Here is a 23057-nt window from a genome sequence, read left to right as displayed (position 1 = left end):
AGCGTTAGGTTGAACTGAGAAATAGTTCTCTTTCTTTTGCATGGAGCCTATTAAGATTGATAATCTCAAAAGGTCATAGACGTACATATTCTAATTGCCTCTTCACCTGTAATCTCGTCGAGGGAATGCGACCATGAAAACTCGTGCCTCATTTTTAGATTAAAAAATCAATTAGCAGTTTTCGATGTTTTTTTAATGCTTTTTCCCCCTATCTCTCTCAGATCCTTGCTGCGAAATTGTGAAGCGCATCAGCATATTGCTGATTTTCGTTGTTGTCGCTACGCGAATCGATAAACAATCGAGAGTTATTTTCAGATGATACATTGATGCTAGCTGTCGCGATCGCGATTAAACTGTAATAAGGTTAAGTGAGTCGACTCTGTGGTCTTAATGAAGCGAACTTGCGGAGCTGTTTGGGCGGATCTCTCGCGCTTTGAACTGCCGCATAACTTTTGCATGATTCGATATTACGATAAACTGCCTGTTGACTACAATGCGTTGCTCACAAATGTAACGTTTCGACGTTTCCCTCACACATCGTTTCTCTATCTTCATATCTTAGGAAAACGGTCCGATAAGAATTTATAGGCGCATTAAAGAATAAATATCAAGTAATTTGCAATATTTCTTTCTTGAATTCTGCTTGAAATATGTACGTAATTAATTTTCCCTTTTTATCCTATTATTTCTAATTAAAAATTGTGCAAATTAGAAATTTGCACTTGGGTTCCTCATAGAGAAATTTAACTTCCGCAAATTTAAAGAGATCGATATATTTCTAATTTTATTATATTTTTCAGTCTTTTCTACCTCTATTTCATATATTATTCTTTTAAATTCGGTTGATTAGACTTAGCTTTATATGCAATCAAAATTATGGACCTTCGATCGCGTATAAAGCTGGGTCTAATCAAATAAATCTTAAAAAGTTATATATGAAATAGGGGTAGAAAAAACTGAAAAATGTAATAAAATTAGAAATAAATCGATATCTCCAAATTTGCGGAAGTTAAAGCATAAACAAACATTTCTGCAAAAATTCAAAATTTTATTTTAAAAAAACCCCTTGATTATTAGCAATTTTTATTAATTCTATTATATTCTTCAGTTTTTTCTACCCCTATTTCATATATAATTCGTTAAGATTTGGTTGATTAGTTCTGAAGTTATAGAAATTTCGGTAAATTTGGCACATACACACACACACATACATACATACAGACATTTTTTAAAATTGCAATTTTTCGACGTTTTAGAACATTCTGAACACATTCAGAAAAACAAAAAAAAATTTTTTTAACGAAAACAAAGCTTCATCTATGAGGAAGCAACATTCAAGCAAATTTAAATTTTCCTTGAGCTTTTTGTGCTTTACATTTTTCTTCTTTAATATTTAATTATAATAAAATTTACTGTATTTTAAGTGCAGAAAGTATAAATATTGTTCCGAGTGAAGCAGAAAGTATATAGCGCAGTTGCAAAGAAGCTCTGTCGGGTTGGCTTAGCTGCGATAGTCCGTATTTTATTTATTATAAATTTTTTAAGAGCCAAAATGGAAAATCCGGCTATGTACCGGGTTGCGGCTGATCTTACCGATTAAAACGAGCATAATTTTAATGAGATTCGTTAATTAATTTGGCTAAATTTTGGGAAAAACCGTTCATAAGCCAACCCGACAGAGGTCTCCACTCATCAATTCGGAGTTCGGCCGTGACTATATGTATATGCTCCATGCGTGATTGTTCCTCGGGCCGCTTTTTCTCGCGCATGCGCGACGTGGCGTGACGTAGCACCGTCGCGGCAAGTGCTATAAGTTTAAGATGGTCTTAAATATAAGATCTTAAGTTTAAGATGGTCTGAAATATAAGATCCGACTATGAATACCGGCCTAGGACTCTAGTCAGCATGCGTTGCGACCGTTGAGCGCAGCGTCAATAGGTTTGCATCACAATTTCATCAATGTCAAAATTATATGTAATATAATCCTGCCAAAATATAAAAAAAATGGCTAGAAACATAATTTATTGAATTTTTTACAGTTAATATCAAAATATAATAATATTTTAACACAAAAACGAAGATAAGAAACAATTTATTGTCCAAATAGTAAAAGAATATAAAAACAAATATTCCGATGCGAAAAAGGAGACACTCATAAAAGATTGTTGAAATAAATAATTTTATAAAAGTATTGAATTTTTCTTTAAGACTACGAATAAATAAATAAATATATAAACGAAATTATAGAAAGAAATAAATAAACAAGATCCCTTTGATTTTTCAAAAATAAAAAAAAATTATTTTCATCGATCACTAGCAACTTGAAATATGTAGATAAAAATGTATAAAAATTTCAGAAGATAGGTACAATTATAAGTAAGAGAATTGCCAAGTTTCAAATTTTTCCTATCGCTGTTGCATTCATACTAAAATCATTTGCTATTTGATTTTAATAGGAAAATTCAAGTGATCTGTAGCACGTGTTAAAATTGAGATAGGAGAAGCTGCCCTTTGGCACAGATTTTTTTATTTATTTCGACCCTTCCGAACCGTTCGAGCAGTCATGATTCAAACTTACCCTTTTTAAGGACCACTGTAATGTACATATTATGTATTATATGTATGTATATATGTATAAACACGCGCGTCTGTACACACACACACACACACACACTCACACACACACTCACACACACACACACAAATTCAGCTATAATAGGAAAATTAAAGTAAAGCAAGGAAGGGTGTTAAAATAATTTATTACACCATGTATATATATATATAAAATAAAATATATTTATTTGGCAGACTATAAAAAGAATACCAACATTTGTTGCCAGGGTAAGGAAAACTGCCAAAAACCTTACCAGTATTCATTAAAAAAAAAGTACATTTATTCATAACAGAAAACAATTGTATCTCATTAAACAATTATAATTAATATGATAAATCAAATGACTACATATTGATATCACCATCAGATTAATGTTAATATCACAAATATGTTATTACTAGTACATTAATGTTAATATCACAAATATGTTACTAGTTACTCTTTATAAAGTTAACAAAACTTACATTGAATCAATATAATCGTACATATACATATATATTAATATTTTAAACTGAAACACAGTAAATCCTTTGTTAAAAAACCTGAGAAAAATAAAAAGTATTATATATATTAGTATGGTTATACATTTAATAACATAAAATAAAATTTCAATTCGCAAAAATATTGCACAAAGGTAATTACTGCACATGCACGCAAAAGGAAAAAATCGGCTAGATGAATATGACTACGTTAAGTAAAACAATAATAAATAAATTGTACGTAAAGTAATGAGTGACTACGTTAGACAATAATAATTATATATAAAATACAAAAGAAATCTTAAGTGCCATCAGACGAAGTAGATTGTTGTGCATATAAATTTTCCGGGTTATGTAATTTGAAATGTTCACAATCGGGTTCAAAATTTACACAATTAATATTTTCTGTTTGAAAACTTGATCGAACAATAGAAATTGCGGAAATAGTTTCATTGGATAATTTATTTCTCTTTTTAGTTTTTACATCTGTTACTATAGAAAATATCCGTTCTGCTTCGGCATTTGAATGTGGAAATGTTAAAACTGTTTCTACTAAAAATTGTAAATTTGAAAATATTTTTTGGCCATTATCGTCTTTGCATTCAAAAATTTTTTTCCACATTTCATCGATTTCTAAAGAGGCCAATTCTTTTTTCTGCAAGTCGTTAAAAAATGTTGGTAAAGTTACCCATTCTACTGCTAATTTTGTTATATCTATTTCTTCTATTTTTAAGTGCTCAACAATATTACTCAAATCGGTAATTTTAAATCTACCTACATCAAAAAGAGCTATTACGGGATCCAAGAAAGTTAATTGTTCAAAAAAAGAATCTTTGTAAGGCAGACGTTTTATCATTTCGCGGATTGCTGTTTTATAAAACTCTAAGCATTTAAATTTAATTTCCCGAGCGCATTCTAAAGATAACGTTGCCAAATGTTTTTCACATTCAGGTCCAACATGTATTTGATCTAAATGTCGGATGTTATTTTCATTGTCTACGTTTACAGTAGCGATTTCTGTCAAAGCCTCGGGGATCATAAAATTTGTCGCAAATTGCCGAATTATTCGCTGACTATTTTCAAATAATTTGTGAATTAAAATTTTGCGCGATTGAAAAATAATATTAAAATTATTAAAAAAATGTAAGGAATATTTCAAAAACAATAAATAAGCTTTAATTAAATCATCATTTAAGTGTGTTAAAATAATTTCTGCAGATTTTAAATTATCTTCAAATATTTCTAGATTAAAATAATTTTTTAAAACTATCCAATTATCAAGCAATCTAACAACGCATTTGTGTAAAACAAGCCATCGCGTATTTGATAATTTAAGCATTTTATTTTTCTCTACATTAAAAAAGTCTTGAAATTCAGCTAACTTTGCGGATCTCTTTGCACTGCCTGAAACGTAAGTAGCAACTCCTCGAATTAAATTTTCACAATCCTGTGGTAATTTTCCGCAAGCTTTACTAGCTATTATCGCGGATGAATGGCAGATGCAATTTAACAAAACTACATGTGGAACTTGTAACTGTAAATGAGAAAAAAAAGAATTATTGCATCCAGTCATTACTGATGCATTGTCGCTTGCCATTCCAACAATATTTGTTATCGGAATTTTTTTACTTTCTAAAAGTGTTTTAAAAGACTCGAAAATTTTACTCGCTGAACAATCTCTGGCATCTAAACATACTAAATCTAATAACTGAACTCTAACTTTCTTATTTAAAGGCGAAACAAATTGTACAAGAATACATAAAATCTTTTTATCACAAATATCTGTGCTTTCATCAATTAAAATAGAAAATTTTTGTTTTCGCAAAATATTAACAATTTTTCCCGTTTCATATTTAGCAATTACTTTTTTAACAATATTAGTGCACTTACGTCGGGCCATTGAAAGAGACTGCGCAATTTTAGAATCTATGAAAATTGATTTCAATAAAGGAGTCAAATGATCTGCAGTATAAAATGCGACATTATGCTCTGCATAAAATGCAGCTAACTTTATTTCCGCGCGTTTAACTTGATTTGTATGTGAAAGAGTACTTTCATCATCATCAAGTCTTTGATTTTGACATGTCGATCGTGATACATGCTTGGACCTTTGTGAATGTCGCACTAAATCTGTTTTACAACATCTGATGGCAGTATTACATAAAGTACACAAAGCTTTATTCTCTGTAGGATGAGGAGCCAACCATCCTTTAAAACAATCCTCATCTAGCCAAGAATTTTGAAAACTTCTAATTTTTTTAATGGCTCCTGATTTCTTTAAATCCATTTTAAAAAAAATATTTTAATAATTGATATTAATAAAAAAAATAAGAAATAAATTTCAATAAATTTCAATAAATTATATACATTAATAAATTTAAAGTTAATAATAATGAATAATATATACAAAATATATTATTCAAACCTATAGCAAATTAACATATTATTGAAAACAATTAAAAGATTAATTAAGAGAACAATTATCTCTTCCAAATTTTCAGATATACATAATACTAAAATACTAACCAAAAAATATTGACCAAGAAACAAAGCTAACAAATATTACATACATTGAAAATTTACATCTTAAATCTGTAATAAATAGTCACCTAATTGTTTTCAATAATATATTAATTTTCTCATTATAATATACTTACTTACCTACTTACCTAACTCTAACCTATGCCACTTGATGGGATCCCGCCAAATACTGCTACCATGACTATCAGCATGTACGCTCCTGCACTCGCCGCGACGGTGCTACGTCACGCCACGTCGCGCATGCGCGAGAAAAAGCGGCCCGAGGAACAACACTCGTCGCTCCGTCGGCGTCGATTCTGTCGATTCGTCGTTTCGTGATGAGGTTATAAATTGGCCGCCGAAACTCTTTGTAAGGGATTTATCATTGTAAATAATTGCAAAGTAGCACACACGATACTAAATATCCTAGTGATCGCGGTGATCTATCGAATTAGTCATGGTAAGTCTTAAAACGTAGATTGTCGCGATAACGAGATACGTAACGTCCGGCTTTCCACGCGAATAACATCCGGATTTTTATCAAGTTCAACCAAGCGTGTTCTCAATATTTCAGCTGTTCTATTCCTTCTTCAAATCCTTGATCGGAAAGGACGTGGTGGTCGAGCTAAAAAATGACCTCAGGTGAGTTGTCACGCGATTACAACGTTTTGAATATGACACTGATGCCGACAACTACAACGCGTTTTGTTTCAGTATCTGCGGCACATTGTATTCCGTCGATCAGTATCTGAACATAAAACTGGCCGACATTAGCGTAACGGATTCAGAGAAGTATCCTCACATGGTATGTCAATAAATCAATTTTCCATTGACGTTTGTCATGCAAATTTAAACCTTTGTTTGCCAATTTAAAATTAAAGTAATGACTAACGATAACAGTTACATGCAATATAGTCATTAAATTTAGTGCACAATCAAATATAATTAACAAGATGCATATTAAATTCTAGTTATCTGTAAAGAATTGCTTCATACGTGGATCTGTGGTACGATACGTACAACTTCCAGTGGATGAAGTAGATATCCATCTCTTAACTGAAGCAGCGCGGAGAGAAGCGATGACCGCTCAAGCGAGATAGCTCATAGTTTTATTAAATGCATTGCTTGTGTCAAGAATCCATTTCTTCTCTTTAGTTATAACGTACATTTCGTATTTAGTATAGAAAATAATATAGGGAATTGTTTCACATTATTCACGCAAGTTTTTTTTCTAAAAATGCGGGTAATAATGTAACATACCTCAATATATATTTTTATTCAGTTGTTTTAAAATAAGAGATATTTGTAAGAAAAAAGGTGTTATACATTTGTTTTGTAGATTCTGTGTTATCCTTGCTCCTTTTTTTTATTAAGTACTTAACGTGATAAAAACAAATATATAGTATAACAACAAGCTATTTGTTCATGTTACGCATCATAGGAATGATTAGCACAATCCAGTTTGTCCATCTATTATATATTTCCACTCTGATAATGTTTTATCATGCCAGATATATTTTCCTTTTATCTCTGTATTTTCCGGCAATAAGGCGCAATAAACAGGGGCTACAGCCCCTTCATCTGGTGTCAAACGTCCCGTATGGCTAGTCATATCGGTGTCTACGTAACCAGGATGAACCGCGTTCACTGCAATGTCTTCTCGAGGATCCGCGTTAAACATGGATTGATGAATACCAGCTAGGGCGGAAACGCCGATTTTACTTGTGATGTACGCAGCTAACCCAGCGTACGCTTCTTTTGGCCAACCGGCTTGTAGATGCGTGCCAGATTTTGCAGCACTGGAAATAAATATGTACGAATATAAATCTCACAAAAATCTTCCCGAGTTAATCAATAAAATGTTAATTTTTTTTAAAGATGGTAACTTACTCGACGAAATCGCGCATGAGTTTGTCCAATTCTGTTTCGGTCAGATTTGGATCGGTCAATTTCTGTTTTAACGCTTCGCTAGTTATGTAGCACAGACGTCCAGCACTGCTGGAGACGTGAACCACCCGGGCGTGCGGTCTAAGTAACGGATAGAGAGCAGTGCACACTCTACGCAAGCTGAAGTAGTTTACTCGTATCGTTTCTTCCGCTTGGACTCCGAAAGGCTCCGTAGCATCAGCCTGTAATAAGTAAATTTCAATATATATCCGCTCAGAAAGAAATGACACTTTTCACATAATCATATGCAAAATATTTTCTATCAAAATATGTAATATATATATAAATATGAATATAGAAGAAATAACATATCACTTCGGTTTAAAGAAGTTTTCTTTGAAAATAATCTTGTTTTGAAGACAAGAATTAAAAATAGTTGTCGAATATTAAATTAATAATGCAGCTTTAATTATTAATTACTATATTAATTAACATCTTTAATTACTTTAAATATGGCGGCATTGTTAACCAGCACATCGAGACCGCCGTACGTATTCCGCAAGTAATCCCGGAATGTATTGACACTGTCGTCGTCATTGACATCCAACTGATGGAACTTTGGATTTAAGCCCTGCTTCTCCAATTCATTGACGGCGTTCAAGCCACGGGTAGTGTCGCGAGCTGTCAAGTAAACATTTCCATCGTACTGTTGACAGAGGGCTTTGACGGCGGCAAAGCCGATACCTTTGTTTCCGCCAGTTACCTGAACAACAGCATTACTTGTTGGTTAAAATCCATAGACCTGTTTTTTTTGTTTCTTTATAGTTTCCTGTACATACGTCTCATTCTTCTCCCTTTCTCTGCAACGTTCAATTGAAAGATACAGGGGAAAAACGATCAAAGTCCACTTTTTATCGAAATTGATCTGATCATGCCATCTTGTGGCACTTTTACAATTCTTATATGTTAAATTTTGATTAAGAGCAGTTACAATTCATTGGAAATAAAGTTGAAAAATTTTCAATAGCTTCCTAAGATATTTGAATGTCTTGAAACTTAAAATTGCGAGCGTTTTTTTTTAAATTACTTCGGTTGGAGTAATTTAAAAAAAACGCCTGCAATTTTTACTACGTTTACATGGTGACTTGTAATCCGGTTTAGTAACAACCATATACTATTCGATCCAAAATTTTTCTTTTTTTTATTATAACGATTAATTAAATATGAATCTATTTTGATATTCTAAACGTTTAAAACAATCTTTGATATATACTTATATTATATACTAAAAGTTGTAGTTTAAATATCGAAAAAGCTGATATTTAAATAATTATTATCAATATGATCAAAACAAGAAAAATTTTGGATCAGACAGTATATACGGTAGTTATTAAAGCGGATTGCAAGCTGTCGTGTAAACGTATTCATTGATCGTTTTTCCTCTGTACCTTTCGATTGTATACCTATTTCATTTTTAAGTATTAAGCAGAAAGTATAAATACCGATCTACAATAGGTATTTTAAGCCCTAAGGCCCAGTTTCAAGTTCTAAGGGGAACAGTTACAAAGAGACGAAGAGTAAGCTTAATCGAAGGTTACAGTTAAACGGCGTTGGTGAAATTGGGCCTAAGCCCTAAGAAATTGCTCAACCATAGTCGAATATGAGAAGAATAATCGACTGTGATTGGTCAATTCCTTAGGGCTTAGAGCTTAAAGCATCTATATTGTAGACTGGGATCAGCGCAATGCAGCTAAGAAAAGAACAGACTACAATCAATCTTCCGAAAACGCAAAGATTCTTGATTGATTTTCAAAATTTTTTGCGCAATTACGTACCACAGCAACGCGCACCGACATTTCGTGTAACACCGTAATAACTTAATTGGATCCTGTTTTCCACAACTCCTGTCTACTTATCTCAATGATACGACCTTCAAACGTGATAATCAAGCGCAATCGTTGTGCAGATAAGATATCGGTACTGGTGAAAGCCTTGTGTCCACGATGCTAGAAATCATTCCGATTGTCTCGGCGAATTAATTAACCAATCGCATTGGTCAATTGGCCGAATTATTTGAGGGCCAGTTGCACCAGCTCTGATTAGTCGCCCCGATTAAGTGCCAATCATGATTGGTCAAGCTGCTTAACGATAAATGCGATTGGTCAGTTCCAATGGAATAATCGCCCTGGTTAAACTAAGCACAAATGGTCGAAGTGACCTAAATGTATTGCTTATGTCAAGAATCCATTTCCTTTATTTAGTTATGAGTTATAACGTACATTTCGTATTTAGTATAGAAAATAATATATAGAATCGTTTCACATTATTCACGCAAGTTTTTTTTTTTTTTTTTTCTAAAAATGTGGGTAATAATGTAACATTCTTCAATATATTTTTATTCAGTTGTTTTAAAATAAGAGATATTTGTAAGAAAATAGGTGTTTCACATTTGTTTTTGTGGATTCTGTGTTATCCTTGCTCATTTTTTTTATTAGTATTTAACGTGATAGAAACAACTACATAGTATAACAACCAACTATTTGTTCATATTACGCATCATAGGAATGATTAGTACAATCCAGTTTGTCCACCTATTATATATTCCACTCTGATAATGTTTTATCATACCGATATATTTTCCTTTATCTCTGTATTCTCCGGCAATAACGCGCAATAAACAGGGGCTACAGCCCCTTCATCTGGTGTCAAACGTCCCGTATGGCTAGTCATATCGGTGTCTACGTAACCAGGATGAACCGCGTTCACTGCAATGTCTTCTCGAGGATCCGCGTTAAATATGGATTGATGAATACCAGCTAGGGCGGAAACGCCGATTTTACTTGTCATGTACGCAGCGTACGCTGCTGGTTCTGGCCAACCGGCTTGTAGATGCGTGCCAGATTTTGCAGCACTGGAAATAAATATGTACGAATATAAATCTCACAGAAATCTTCCCGAATCAATGAAATGTTAATTTTTTTTAAAGATGGTAACTTACTCGACGAAATCGCGCATGAGCTTGTCCAATTCTGTTTCGGTCAGATTTGGATCGGCCAATTTCTGTTTTAACGCTTCGCTAGTTATGTAGCACAGACGACCAGCACTGCTGGAGACGTGAACCACCCGGGCGTGCGGTCTGAGCAACGGATAGAGAGCAGTGCACACTCTACGCAAGCTGAAGTAGTTTACTCGTATCGTTTCTTCCGCTTGGACTCCGAAAGGCTCCGTAGCATCCGCCTGTAATAAGTAAATTTCAACATATACTCGCTCAGAAAGAAAGACACTTTCCACATAATCATATGCAAAATATTTTCTATCAAAATATGTAATATATATAAATATGAATATAGAAGAAATAATATATCACTTCTGTTTAAAGAAGTTTATTCTTTAAAATAATCTTGTTTTGAAGACAAGAATTAAAAATAGTTGTCGAATATTAAATTAATAATGCAGCTTTAATGATTAATTACTAATATTAATTAATATCTTTAATTACTTTAAATATGGCGGCATTGTTAACCAGCACATCGAGACCGCCGTACGTATTCCTCAAATAATCCCGGAATGTATTGACACTGTCGTCGTCATTGACATCCAACTGATGGAACTTTGGATTCAAGCCCTGCTTCTCCAATTCATTGACGGCGTTCAAGCCACGGGTAGTGTCGCGAGCTGTCAAGTAAACATTTCCATCGTACTGTTGACAGAGGGCTTTGACGGTGGCAAAGCCGATACCTTTGTTTCCGCCAGTTACCTGAACAACAGGTAACATTACTTTGTTAATTAAGATTCATAGATCTGTTTTTTTGGTTTTTTTATAGCTTCCTGTATACGTTTCATATTTTTTCCCTTTCCCTGCAACGTTCAACTGAAAGATACAGGAGAAAAACAAAGTCCACTTTTTATCGAAATTTAGAGTTCCTATAATAAGAGTTAAGCCAATGTGGTGACGATTTTTGATTGGTCCCGCCATATGTTTCAGCCAAGTTAGTGAGAGTGAGACAAGCTGTAAGTGGGAATGAGACAAAGCTATCATGGTCGTCATATTTTCAGCCAAGAAGTTAGTGAGAGTGAGACAAAGCTATCATTTGGCTGTATATGGCGGCGGTTTGTCCTAACTCTTATTATAGGAACTCTATCGAAATTGATCTGATCATGCCATCTTGTGGCACTTTTACAATTCTTATGTTAAATTTTGATCAAGAGCAGTTACAATTCATTGGAAATAAGGTCGAAAAATTTTCAATAGCTTCCTAAGATATCCGAATGTCTTGAAACTTAAAATTGCGGGCGTTTTCTTAAATTACTCCGGTTGGAGTAATTAAAAAAAAAACGCCCGCAATTTTGACTACGTTTACATGGTGACTTGTAATCCAAAGTTTAATAACAACCACATACTATTCGATGCAAAATTTTCTTTTTTTGATTATAACGATCAATTAAATATGAATATATTTTGATATTCTAAACGTTTAAAACAATCTTTGATATACTTATATTATATACTAAAAGTTGTAGTTTAAATATCTAAAAAGCTAATATTTAAATAATTATTATCAATATGATCAAAATAAGAAAAATTTTGGATCGGACAGTATACGGTAGTTATTAAAGCGGATTGCAAACCGTCGTGTAAACGTATACTACGTTTACGCGAGCGTTACTTCTGTAGTAACTTACGATAATTCACTCGTTTACGCGGAGTAAATTATCGTAAGTTACTACAAAATCCCGTTTACGCGAAGGAATTATCGCAAGCTACTACAGAAATAACGCTCGCGTAAACGTAGTAAGTGTTTTATGCTTTAAAATCTTGTCTTTTTTAGCAACGCACAATATACAGTCTTGTGTCTAAAGTTTTACAATGTTGACACTTTGTACACTCGTTTAAGACTTGAGACACAAGACAGTATTGTAAGTGGCTAAAAACAAAGATTTAAAGCATAAAGCACTGTCTTGAAATTATAAGTCAGCTATTTTGCTCAGACACTAATCGACTGTGATTGGTCAATTCCTTAGGGCTTAGAGCTTAAAACATCTATATTGTAGACCAGGACCAACGCAATGCAGCTAAGAAAAGAACAGACTACAATCAATCTTCCGAAAACGCAAAGATTCTTGATTGATTTTCAAAATTTTTTGCCCAATTACGTACCACAGCAACGCGCACCGACATTTGTGTAACACCGTAATAACTTAATTGGATCCTGTTTTCCACCACTCCTGTCTACTTATACAACGATACGACCTTCAAACGCGATGATCAAGCGCAATTGTTGTGTAGATAAGATGATAAGATATCGGTACCGATGTAATGCCCATATCACACTAGCGATTGGGCGATTGCGTTTACGTCTTTTGACCAATCAGGACGGAAACGTAAACGTAAACGTAAACGTAAACGTAAACGCAATCACCAATCGCTAGTGTGATACGGGCATAAAGCTTTGCGTAGTCATTCCGACATCTCGGACGGCGAAATAATTAACTAATCGCATTGGTCAATTGGCCGAATCATTTGAGGGCCAGTTGCACCATCTCTGATTAGTTTAATCGCCCCGATTAAGTGCCAATCATGATTGGTCAAGCTGCTTAACGATAAATGCGATTGGTCAGTTCCAATGGAATAATCGCCCTGGTTAAACTAAGCACAAATGGTCGAAGTGACCTAAATGTATTGCTTATGTCAAGAATCCATTTCCTTTATTTAGTTATGAGTTATAACGTACATTTCGTATTTAGTATAGAAAATAATATATAGAATCGTTTTACATCATTCACGCGTTTTTTTTTTTGTTTTTTTTCTAAAAATGTGGGTAATAATGTAACATTCTTCAATATATTTTTATTCAGTTGTTTTAAAATAAACGATATTTGTAAGAAAATAGGTGTTTTACATTTGTTTTGTGGATTCTGTGTTATCCTTGCTCATTTTTTTTATTAAGTATTTAACGTAATAGAAACAACTACATAGTATAACAACCAACTATTTGTTCGTGTTACGTATCATAGGAATGATTAGTACAATCCAGTTTGTTCACCTGTTATATATGCTTACTTCCATTCTGCTAATGTCTTATCGTACCAGATATATTTTCCTTTTATCTCTGTATTCTCCGGCAATAACGCGCAATAAACAGGGGCTACAGCCCCTTCATCTGGTGTCAGAGGTCCCTTATGGCTAGTCATATCGGTGTCTACGTAACCAGGATGAACCGCGTTCACTGCAATGTCTTCTCGAGGATCCGCGTTAAACATGGATTGATGAATACCAGCTAAGGCGGAAACGCCGATTTTACTTACACTGTACGCTGAATTTGACCAACCGGCTTGTAGATGCGTGCCAGATTTTGCAGCACTGGAAATAAATATGTACAAATATAAATCTCGCAAAAACCTTTCCAAGTTAAAAAAATTTTTTTTTATGGTAAAGCTTACGTGACAAAATCGCGCATGATTTTGTCCAATTCCGCTTCGGTCAGATTAGGATCGGCTATTTTCTGTTTTAACGCTTCACCAGTAATGTTGCACAGACGTCCAGCACTACTGGAGACGTGAACCACCCGGGCGTGCGGTCTGAGTAACGGATAGAGAGCAGTACACACTCTACGCAAGCTGAAGTAGTTTACTCGTATCGTTTCTTCCGCTTGGACTCCGAAAGACTCCGTAGCATTTGTCTGTAATAAGTAAATTTTAATATATACCTGGTTAGAGAAAAAGAAATAACACTTTATTACCATAAGATTATATTCAAAATGTTTTCTATCAAAATGTACAAATATGAATATAGAAGAAATATATTACTTCTGTTTAAAACCAATTTATTCTTTAAAAATAATCTCGTTTTGAAGATAAAGAATTAGAAATATTTGTCAAATGTTATATCAATAATGCATCTTAAATTATTAATTACTATATTAATATCTTGAATTACTTTAAATGCTATGGCAGCATTGTTAACCAGCACATCGAGACCGCCGTACGTATTCCGCAAGTAATCCCGGAATGTATTGACACTATCGTCGTCATTGATATCCAACTGATGGAACTTTGGATTCAAGCCCTGCTTCTTCAGATCACTGACGGCGTTCAAGCCACGGGTGGTGTCGCGAGCTGTCAAGTAAACATTTCCATCGTACTGTTGACAGAGGGCTTTGACGGTGGCAAAGCCGATGCCCTTGTTTCCACCAGTTACCTGAACAACAGCATTACTTGTCAATTAAGATTCATAGATGTTTTTTGCAGCTGTGCATTGTGTTATATTTTTAAATTGAAAATAAAACAAGTATGCAATTAAATATCAGAGAGGAAGAAGAGGATAAAAAGTATGGACTGCAAATAAAAGTCCAACTACAAATAAAAACTTATATTTCTTCTTTATAGGTAAACTTCCTGTACGTCTCATCCTTTTCCCTTTCTCTCCAACATTCAATTGAAAGATACAAGGGAAAAACGATCAAAGTCCACTTGTTATCGAAATTGATCTGATCATGTTATCTTGTGGCACTTTCACAATTTTTATCTGTTTGTTGATCAAGAGCAATTACAGCTCATTGGAAATAAGGCCAAAAGATTTTCAATAGCTTCCTAAGATATCTGCTGACGTCTTGAAACTTTAAATTGCATTTTTCTCGAAATTACTCCATATGGACATTGATCGTTTTTTTCTTGTAGCCTTCAATTGTACACCAATTTCATTTTTAAAGCAGAAAATATAACCCAATGCAGCTAAGAGAAGAAAGAACTATAATCAATATTCTGAAAATTCAAAGATTCTTTACTGATAAATTTTAAAATTTTACGCAATTTACGTACCACAGCAACGCGCACCGACATTTCCGCAATATCGTAATAACTTGTCTTGTTTTCCACCACGCCTGTCTATTGACTTTCAAACGCGATGATCAATCGCAATCGATGTGCAGATAATGCTGCATCCCCATGGAGAGAGAAATAGCGGAACGGAATTAAAACGGAATTACTCTGATTGGCTAATCTCCATTGGAATATTAGCCAATCAAAGAAATTCTGTTTTAATTCCGTTCCGTTATTTCTTTCTCCATGGGGATGCACCCTTTTAGATATCGGTAACTAATGTAAAGCCCGTATCTCACTAGCGATTGGCGATTGCGTCTGCGTTTGCGTCTACGTCTTTTGAGTTTTGACCAATCAGAACGGAAATCGCGAATCGCAATCACCAGCAGCTACTTTCTGATTGGTCAAGAGACGTAAACGCAAACGTAGATGCAATCGCCATCAATCGCTAGTGTGATACGGGCATAAAGCCTTGTGTCCACAATGCTAGAAATCATTTTGATATCTCGGCGAAATAATTAACCAATCGCATTGGTCAATTGGCCGAATTATTTGAGGGCCAGTTGCAACAGCCCCGATTAAGTGCCAATCATGATTGGTCAATCTGCTTAACGACAAAGGCGATTGGTCAATTCCAATGGAATAATCGCCCTGGTTAAACTAATCACAGATGGTCGAAATACCTAAATATATTGCTTATGTCAAGAATCCATTTCCTTTATTTAGTTATAAATTTTAACGTACATTTCGTATTTAGTATAGAAAATAATATATGGATATATCGTTTCATATTATTCACGCAAGTTTTTTTTTTTCTAAAAATGTGGGTAATATAATGTAACATTCTTCAATATATTTTTATTCAGTTGTTTTAAAATAAAAGATATTTGTAAGAAAATAGGTGTTTCACATTTGTTTTGTGGATTCTGTGTTATCCTTGCTCATTTTTTTATTAAGTATTTAACGTGATAGAAACGACTACATAGTATAACAACCAACTATTTGTTCATGTTACGTATCATAGGAATGATTAGTACAATCCAGTTTGTTCACCTGTTATATATGCTTACTTCCATTCTGCTAATGTCTTATCGTACCACATATATTTTCCTTTTATCTCTGTATTCTCCGGCAATAACGCGCAATAAACAGGGGCTACAGCCCCTTCATCTGGTGTCAAAGGTCCCGTATGGCTAGTCATATCGGCGTCTACGTAATCAGGATGAACCACGTTCACTGCAATGTCTTCTCGAGGATCCGCGTTAAACATGGATTGATGAATACCAGCTAGGGCGGAAACGCCGATTTTACTTGCATGGTACGCTGAATTTGACCAACCTCCTAGTATATGCATGCCAGCTTTTGCAGCACTGGAAATAAATATGTACAAATATAAGTCTCGCAAAAACCTTTCCGAGTTAAAAAAAATTTTTTTTATGGTAAAGCTTACTTGACAAAGTCGCGCATGATTTTGTCCAATTCCGCTTCGGTCAGATTAGGATCGGCTATTTTCTGTTTTAACGCTTTACCCTTAATGTTGCATAGATGTCCAGCACTACTGGAGACGTGAACCACCCGGGCGTGCGGTCTGAGTAACGGATAGAGAGCAGTACACACTCTACGCAAGCTGAAGTAGTTTACTCGTATCGTTTCTTCTGCTTGGACTCCGAAAGGCTCCGTAGCATCCTCCTGTAATAATAAGTAAATTTTAATATATACCTGGTTAGAAAAAGAAATAACACTTTATTACCATAAGATTATATTCAAAATGTTTTCTATCAAAATGTACAAATATGAATATAGAAGAAATATATTACTTCTGTTTAAATCAATTTATTCTTTAAAAATAATCTTGTTTTGAAGATAAAGAATTAAAAATATTTGTCGAATATCATATCAATAACGTATCTTAAATTATTAATTACTATATTAATATCTTGAATTACTTTATATATGGCAACATTGTTAACCAGCACATCGAGACCACCGTACGTATTCTCCAAGTAATCCCGGAATGTATTGACACTGTCGTCGTCATTGACATCCAACTGATGGAACTTTGGATTCAAGCCCTGCTTCTTCAGATCACTGACGGCGTTCAAGCCACGGGTGGTGTCGCGAGCTGTCAAGTAAACATTTCCATCGTACTGTTGGCAGAGGGCTTTGACGGTGGCAAAGCCGATGCCCTTGTTTCCACCAGTTACCTGAACAACAGCATTACTTGTCAATTAAGATTCATAGATGTTTTTTGCAGCTGTGCATTGTGTTATATTTTTAAATTAAAAATAAAACAAGTATGCAATTAAATATCAGAGAGGAAGAAGAGGATAAAAAGTATGGACTGCAAATAAAAGTCCAACTACAAATAAAAACTTATATTTGTTCTTTATAGCTAAACTTCCTGTACGTCTCATCCTTTATTTCCCTTTCTCTCCAACATTCAATTGAAAAATACAAGGGAAAAACGATCAAAGTCTACTTGTTACTAAAACTGATCTGATCATGTTATCTTGTAGCACTTTCACAATTCTTATCTGTTATGTTGATCAAGAGCAATTACAGCTCATTGGAAATAAGGCCAAAAGATTTTCAAAAGCTTATTCCTAAGATATCTGCTGATGTCTTGAAACAAATTGCATTTTTCTTGAAATTACTCCATATGGACATTGATCGTTTTTTTCTTATAGCCTTCAATTGTACACCAATTTCGTTTTTAAAGCAGAAAGTATAACGCAATGCATCTAAGAGAAGAACAAACTACAATCAATCTTCTAAAAATACAAAGATTGTTTACTGATTCAAAATTTTGCGCAATTACGTACCACAGCAACGCGCATCGACATTTCGTGCAATAAACGTACCGTAATAACTTAGATTTTGTTTTCCACCACGCCTGTCTATACAACGATACGACCTTCAAACGCGATGATCCAGCACAATCGTCGTGCAAACAATAGAGATCTATGTAAGAAAACAAAAGGAAAACGGTAGAAATCTCCAAACATCTCTGTAATGAGACGTTCAATGGAAACTGGAAAGTTGGAAAGTTCATCGTGCAAGAATGCGGGACGCTAATTGGACGAGCGGCCGTTAAGCCGAGTGCTCAAGATCATTAAGGTCTGTTCAGCGTTCGACCACGATTCTGCAGTTACTTTGATGGTTAACGTCAAATCGCGTTTAGGAAGATGCAGTAGAATGCACTGGGAATGTGTTGTCGACCAACAACTCGAGTATCGTTGACAGTTTGAAAGATTCAACTAATAAAGCGTGATTATCTTTTTAATATATTCTTTTTTAAAAACCGCAACGATGCACGACGCTTACGAGGAGACGTCTATATTAAATATCACTGTGCAAATTGAATCTATGGCTGCCTATGGTAAGAGATGACCCTTGGTTGGTCAATGCAATGGGATTGTCAGGAATTCCTGGGGATTAGCGGAGCGTTTATTGAATTTCTAAATTGTTTCAGATGACAACTTACTGATAGGCACCAGGGAAGGTCATCTTATTATGTACAACGTGCCGTCGGTGTTCGATGACAGCCACAAGCTAGAATTGTTACGTCACAGCAAGAATTTTAACAAGAAGCGAATCAATCAGATAGACGTTGTGCCGGAATACAATTTATTGATTATCCTGACAGGTATAGCTGAGTTGACAATGTCGCGATGAGTTAAATTTATGTGACAGCGATATCTGCTTCTTAGTCTAATTGTTGAAAAATTACAGATAACATTGTGTGCATTCATGATTTGAATTCGCCAAACTTTCAACAAATATGTCAATTACCGAAGACCCGCGGCGCCACCCTGTTTACTCTGGAGGTTCAGTCGACTCAGAGCCTGACAGGAGAAAAGAACACTGTGGTGCGCTTGTGCGTCGCTGTCAAACGTAAATTGCAGCTATATTATTGGAAGGGAAAGAAGTTTGAGGAATTTAATGATTTCGAGCTAACCGTGCCGGATATACCTCGTCAGCTATCATGGTAAGGCATACTGAAGCTTTATTAAAATGCCTCAGCATAATTGCTCTATTGATGAATCTATATTAATTATCGAGGTGCGGCGAAACGTTAATATTAGGATTTCGTGGACTGTCCTATACAATTTTCGACCTAAACGGTAAACCTAAGGAGCTCTTTCCCACCGGTAAATCTCCAGAACCAAGTATTACGAAATTATCAGACAGTTCCTTTGTCCTGGGCAAAGATTCTCAATCGTTTATTATGGATACAAAGGGAGAGTTGGTTCAGCATAACCCAGTAAAGTGGTCAGATACACCTAATGTAATAGGTATAGAGAATATACTTTATCATTACTATTTTCCCTTTCTCTCTTTTTAATTGTGATTAATTAAATTTTTTTATATAATGTATTTCAGCATGGGATGATCCTTACTTACTTGGTATCGTACACGACAGATTGGAGGTGTATACATTAGAAGGATGTCTGCATATCCAGACAATAAAGGATCTAAATAAGGCTAGACTGATATACCGGTGTAAACAAGGGAAAGTCTTTGTGGCATCCATTAGTCAGATTTGGTGTGTCAAGGCAATTGATGTTACTTTACAAATTAGGACTTTGCTGGAGCAAAATCAGTTTCAGTTGGCACTAAAATTGACTGTACGTTAATTATATACATATAATGTCAATTTAAGTTATAATTTATTTTCTTATGCAGAATATATATTTTAGAGTCTATCAGACATAACAGACGAAGAGAAAGCCAAACAAACATACAAGATACAAACGTTGTACGCGCATCATCTGTTCTACAACAAGCGATTCCAAGAGGCGATGGATCTGTTTTTGAAACTGGGGACCGATCCGTACGAGGTGATCAGATTGTTTCCAGATCTAGTTACGCCTTCGACCAATGTTAATGAACTCAGTGAACCAGCGCCCAGTTTACCGAAGCTGCAAGATCACGATTTGGAAAAGGGCTTACGTGCATTGATAGTTTTTCTAACCGAGGTCAGGCATAAGCTAATGGCAAAAGACAAAGAACTTGGAAAGGAAAAAAATGGAGTAAATGGGGAAAAGAATCTAACTGCTGTAGCTACGGAGCAGCTTTTGAAGATTATAGACACTACCCTTTTAAAGTGCTATCTACAGGTAAAAGAAAAAGGAATAATAAAAATTTGCGGAGAAAAGGCTTTTTGCGAAGACTATAGTGGAATAAACGTTGAATTGATTTTGTTTTAGACCACTGACGCGTTGGTGGCGCCTTTACTTAGGCTGAATCACTGTCACTTGGCAGAAGCTGAGAAAACTTTATTGATGCATCAGAAATATCCGGAGCTCATTATTTTGTATCAAACCAAAGGGCAGCACAAGAAAGCGTTGGAGCTACTGGAGAAACACGCAAAGGAAAATGATTCTAGTCTGAAAGGCACTGAGAGAACTATACAGTATTTGCAGCATCTCGGCAAGGATCACATGGATCTAATACTAAAGTTTGCCGGATGGGTTTTAACGGAGGATCCTGAGCAAGGCCTTAGAATATTTATGGAAGATATACAGGTGCTGCATCTTTGTTCAGTTTTCTCATTTATTATTTCATTATTTTTCTTATTTATGTGTTTTGGTGTATTTTGCAGGAAGTTGAACATTTACCTAGACCAAAGATATTGGATTACCTTCTACGTTTCCACAAAGATTTAGTGATACAATACTTAGAACATGTAGTACATGTTTGGGAAGACACCAATCCATTATTCCACAACGTTTTGATACATCAGTACAAGGAAAAGTGTCTGGCCTCCATGAGTGCAAACGCAACGCCAGCGGAGAAAGAAATTTCGCAGCACGTCCGACAGAAGTTGCAACAATTCTTGGAGAAATCGGCACATTATACCCCAGAAACGATATTAGTGCATTTTCCATTTGACAGTTTGTTCGAAGAACGTGCGATCATACTTGGACGACTCGGTCGACATCAGCAAGCTATATCGATATATGTTAGTCTTTTAAACGATATACCGCGTGCAACACAATATTGCCAAAATGTATATACAAGGTATCAAAGTAAGTTGAGTTAAGTAATTATGTTAAGTGTTAATTGCAAGCTAGTAAAAAATGTAATTGTTTGGCCATTATTTTAAGATCAAGATCGTGCGGAGAAACAAAAGCAAACGGATAATGCCGACGAAGTATACGTTTTGCTAATTCAGCAACTATTGAAACCCGACAACGAAGGAGTTTTAATGGCTGGTAAATATTGATGTAAACGGGATTTGATTACATACAAAATTTCTGTACTCAGTAATATAATTTCTTATTTTTTTATTTTATATTTCTATGTATATATCCTTTTAAATATTTTTACTCTTTTTAAGGTTGTAATCCGGAAATTCAAAGAACGACACAGCCAGATTTAGAGATGGCCCTCCGACTGTTGGAGGAACATGCTTCAAAGATAAATCCTATGAAAGTTCTGGAGGTTCTACCAGATTCCGTTCCTATCGGTAGAATAAAGCACTTTCTGGAAGTTAGTTTGCAGAACAATCTGAACGCAAGGCGGAGGACGCAGGTTCTCAAAGGGCTACTTTACGCGGAGCACTTACAAGTGCAGGAGCAACGGATGCACTATGAATCACAGAGCGTCCTCATGACAGAATTTAATATATGCCCAGTTTGTAAAAAACGATTTGGCAACCAAAGGTTCGTATATATGTTTTATAATTGAATTCTATAAGTCTCTCGTATTTAAATGTTGAAGTGTTTATGACGCACGTAGATTAGTTCTCACAAATTACCTACGATATTAATCAGATCTGTTTCCTTAGCGCTTTCGCGAGATATCCCAATGGTGATATAGTGCATTACTCGTGTCAAGATCGCAAGGGATAAAGACGGAGTCGCAAGATTATACGTACAAGTCATAATTCTCATGATACATAAGTTTAAGATTGTATATATATCCAATGTACGCATTTTATATATACGAATTTCGCATACGAAATTCCGATACATGTATTATTACGCGAAATTCAAAAAGTATCCACTCTGCAGCCACTTATTAAAAATTACTAGTAAAACTCCGTCTCTGTACTGCAGTTTCTTTTTCCATAGCATGCTTTTTATATCCCACACAAAAGATGAGTGTAAAAAAAAAACAGAATACGCAAGAAGTATTTTATCGATTAAAATCTTTGCGATAACGATCGAAGCAGTTGAGGCGTAAAGTAAAATTCGAAAGAAAAAAAGATGAACTCAAACAGCCCACAGTCGCGTTCTCGGCGCGATTTGAATTCCTTCGCAAAGCGTTTCGTGCGCCGAGGCGCGATTGGCTGCATAATCGCCCCCGCGTGACATTCGAAATCGCAAGGTTTGCGGGACCGGAAACCGGCGCGGTTTCTCCGGCGAGGGTGACCACGCGGGGCTCTTTTACCGCGCGAGCGACGTGGCGAGCGGGGGGGGGGGCACGCATCTGCATAATAACGGGGAGGGAAAAAGAACGAGTCGAGCACTCCTAACGAGCGCGACACGGAGGATGGGGCGTGACCGCGGTCCAGAATACGGATTGATGATGTCATAAGCGATCGTGTATTCCTACGCCGACCGGCGTAAGACGGCCGAGAGACAGGTACAGTACAGATGAGAATGCTCGCGACCGTCCGAGGAGCGACGCCACGTTGATTTTACATTCCCTCCCTTTACACGTGTAGTCGATAATCTTGTTTACATTATTTTATCTACATATCTTTATTTACAAAAAAAAAAAAAATAATT

General features: G+C 35.2%; 6 protein-coding genes and 1 long non-coding RNA gene across 7 annotated transcripts; 2 read left to right on the top strand and 5 right to left on the bottom strand.

Moving 5' to 3' along the window:
* Positions 1 to 2776: 2776 nt before the first annotated feature.
* LOC139811049 (uncharacterized) lies at positions 2777 to 5890 on the bottom strand. Its single transcript, XR_011731534.1, has 2 exons — positions 5755 to 5890; positions 2777 to 3156 (listed from the first exon to the last, which is right to left on the bottom strand). It is a non-coding gene; the product is annotated as an uncharacterized lncRNA (long non-coding RNA).
* A 25-nt stretch (positions 5891 to 5915) lies between these two features.
* LOC139811048 (U6 snRNA-associated Sm-like protein LSm2) lies at positions 5916 to 7205 on the top strand. Its single transcript, XM_071775074.1, has 4 exons — positions 5916 to 6073; positions 6188 to 6255; positions 6328 to 6418; positions 6585 to 7205. Exons 1-4 carry the CDS (start codon positions 6071 to 6073, stop codon positions 6711 to 6713), a joined length of 291 nt encoding a protein of 96 aa, XP_071631175.1. The 5' UTR covers positions 5916 to 6070; the 3' UTR covers positions 6714 to 7205.
* LOC139811044 (carbonyl reductase [NADPH] 1-like) lies at positions 6861 to 9588 on the bottom strand. The gene is made up of 4 exons (XM_071775070.1): positions 9336 to 9588; positions 8006 to 8263; positions 7504 to 7742; positions 6861 to 7412 (listed from the first exon to the last, which is right to left on the bottom strand). The coding sequence occupies exons 1-4, from the start codon at positions 9354 to 9356 to the stop codon at positions 7061 to 7063; spliced, it is 870 nt and encodes a 289-aa protein (XP_071631171.1). The 5' UTR covers positions 9357 to 9588; the 3' UTR covers positions 6861 to 7060.
* Positions 9589 to 9731: 143 nt separating this feature from the next.
* On the bottom strand, positions 9732 to 13189 carry LOC139811047 (carbonyl reductase [NADPH] 1-like). Its single transcript, XM_071775073.1, has 4 exons — positions 12659 to 13189; positions 11000 to 11257; positions 10499 to 10737; positions 9732 to 10411 (listed from the first exon to the last, which is right to left on the bottom strand). Exons 1-4 carry the CDS (start codon positions 12677 to 12679, stop codon positions 10123 to 10125), a joined length of 807 nt encoding a protein of 268 aa, XP_071631174.1. The 5' UTR covers positions 12680 to 13189; the 3' UTR covers positions 9732 to 10122.
* A 225-nt stretch (positions 13190 to 13414) lies between these two features.
* LOC139811045 (carbonyl reductase [NADPH] 1-like) lies at positions 13415 to 15475 on the bottom strand. Its single transcript, XM_071775071.1, has 4 exons — positions 15319 to 15475; positions 14438 to 14698; positions 13942 to 14180; positions 13415 to 13861 (listed from the first exon to the last, which is right to left on the bottom strand). Exons 1-4 carry the CDS (start codon positions 15337 to 15339, stop codon positions 13558 to 13560), a joined length of 825 nt encoding a protein of 274 aa, XP_071631172.1. The 5' UTR covers positions 15340 to 15475; the 3' UTR covers positions 13415 to 13557.
* Positions 15476 to 16156: 681 nt separating this feature from the next.
* Positions 16157 to 18352, bottom strand: LOC139811046 (carbonyl reductase [NADPH] 1-like). Its single transcript, XM_071775072.1, has 4 exons — positions 18141 to 18352; positions 17265 to 17522; positions 16769 to 17007; positions 16157 to 16688 (listed from the first exon to the last, which is right to left on the bottom strand). The coding sequence occupies exons 1-4, from the start codon at positions 18159 to 18161 to the stop codon at positions 16385 to 16387; spliced, it is 822 nt and encodes a 273-aa protein (XP_071631173.1). The 5' UTR covers positions 18162 to 18352; the 3' UTR covers positions 16157 to 16384.
* A 40-nt stretch (positions 18353 to 18392) lies between these two features.
* On the top strand, positions 18393 to 22367 carry Vps39 (vacuolar protein sorting 39). Its single transcript, XM_071775068.1, has 11 exons — positions 18393 to 18697; positions 18791 to 18964; positions 19051 to 19306; positions 19381 to 19613; positions 19702 to 19946; positions 20019 to 20438; positions 20529 to 20846; positions 20924 to 21350; positions 21429 to 21536; positions 21662 to 21986; positions 22112 to 22367. Exons 1-11 carry the CDS (start codon positions 18628 to 18630, stop codon positions 22173 to 22175), a joined length of 2640 nt encoding a protein of 879 aa, XP_071631169.1. The 5' UTR covers positions 18393 to 18627; the 3' UTR covers positions 22176 to 22367.
* Positions 22368 to 23057: the final 690 nt, after the last annotated feature.

This window comes from Temnothorax longispinosus, chromosome 4 (genome assembly GCF_030848805.1).
Source record: "Temnothorax longispinosus isolate EJ_2023e chromosome 4, Tlon_JGU_v1, whole genome shotgun sequence".
NCBI lineage: Eukaryota > Metazoa > Arthropoda > Insecta > Hymenoptera > Formicidae > Temnothorax > Temnothorax longispinosus.
This window is presented reverse-complemented; position numbering and strand designations above follow the sequence as displayed.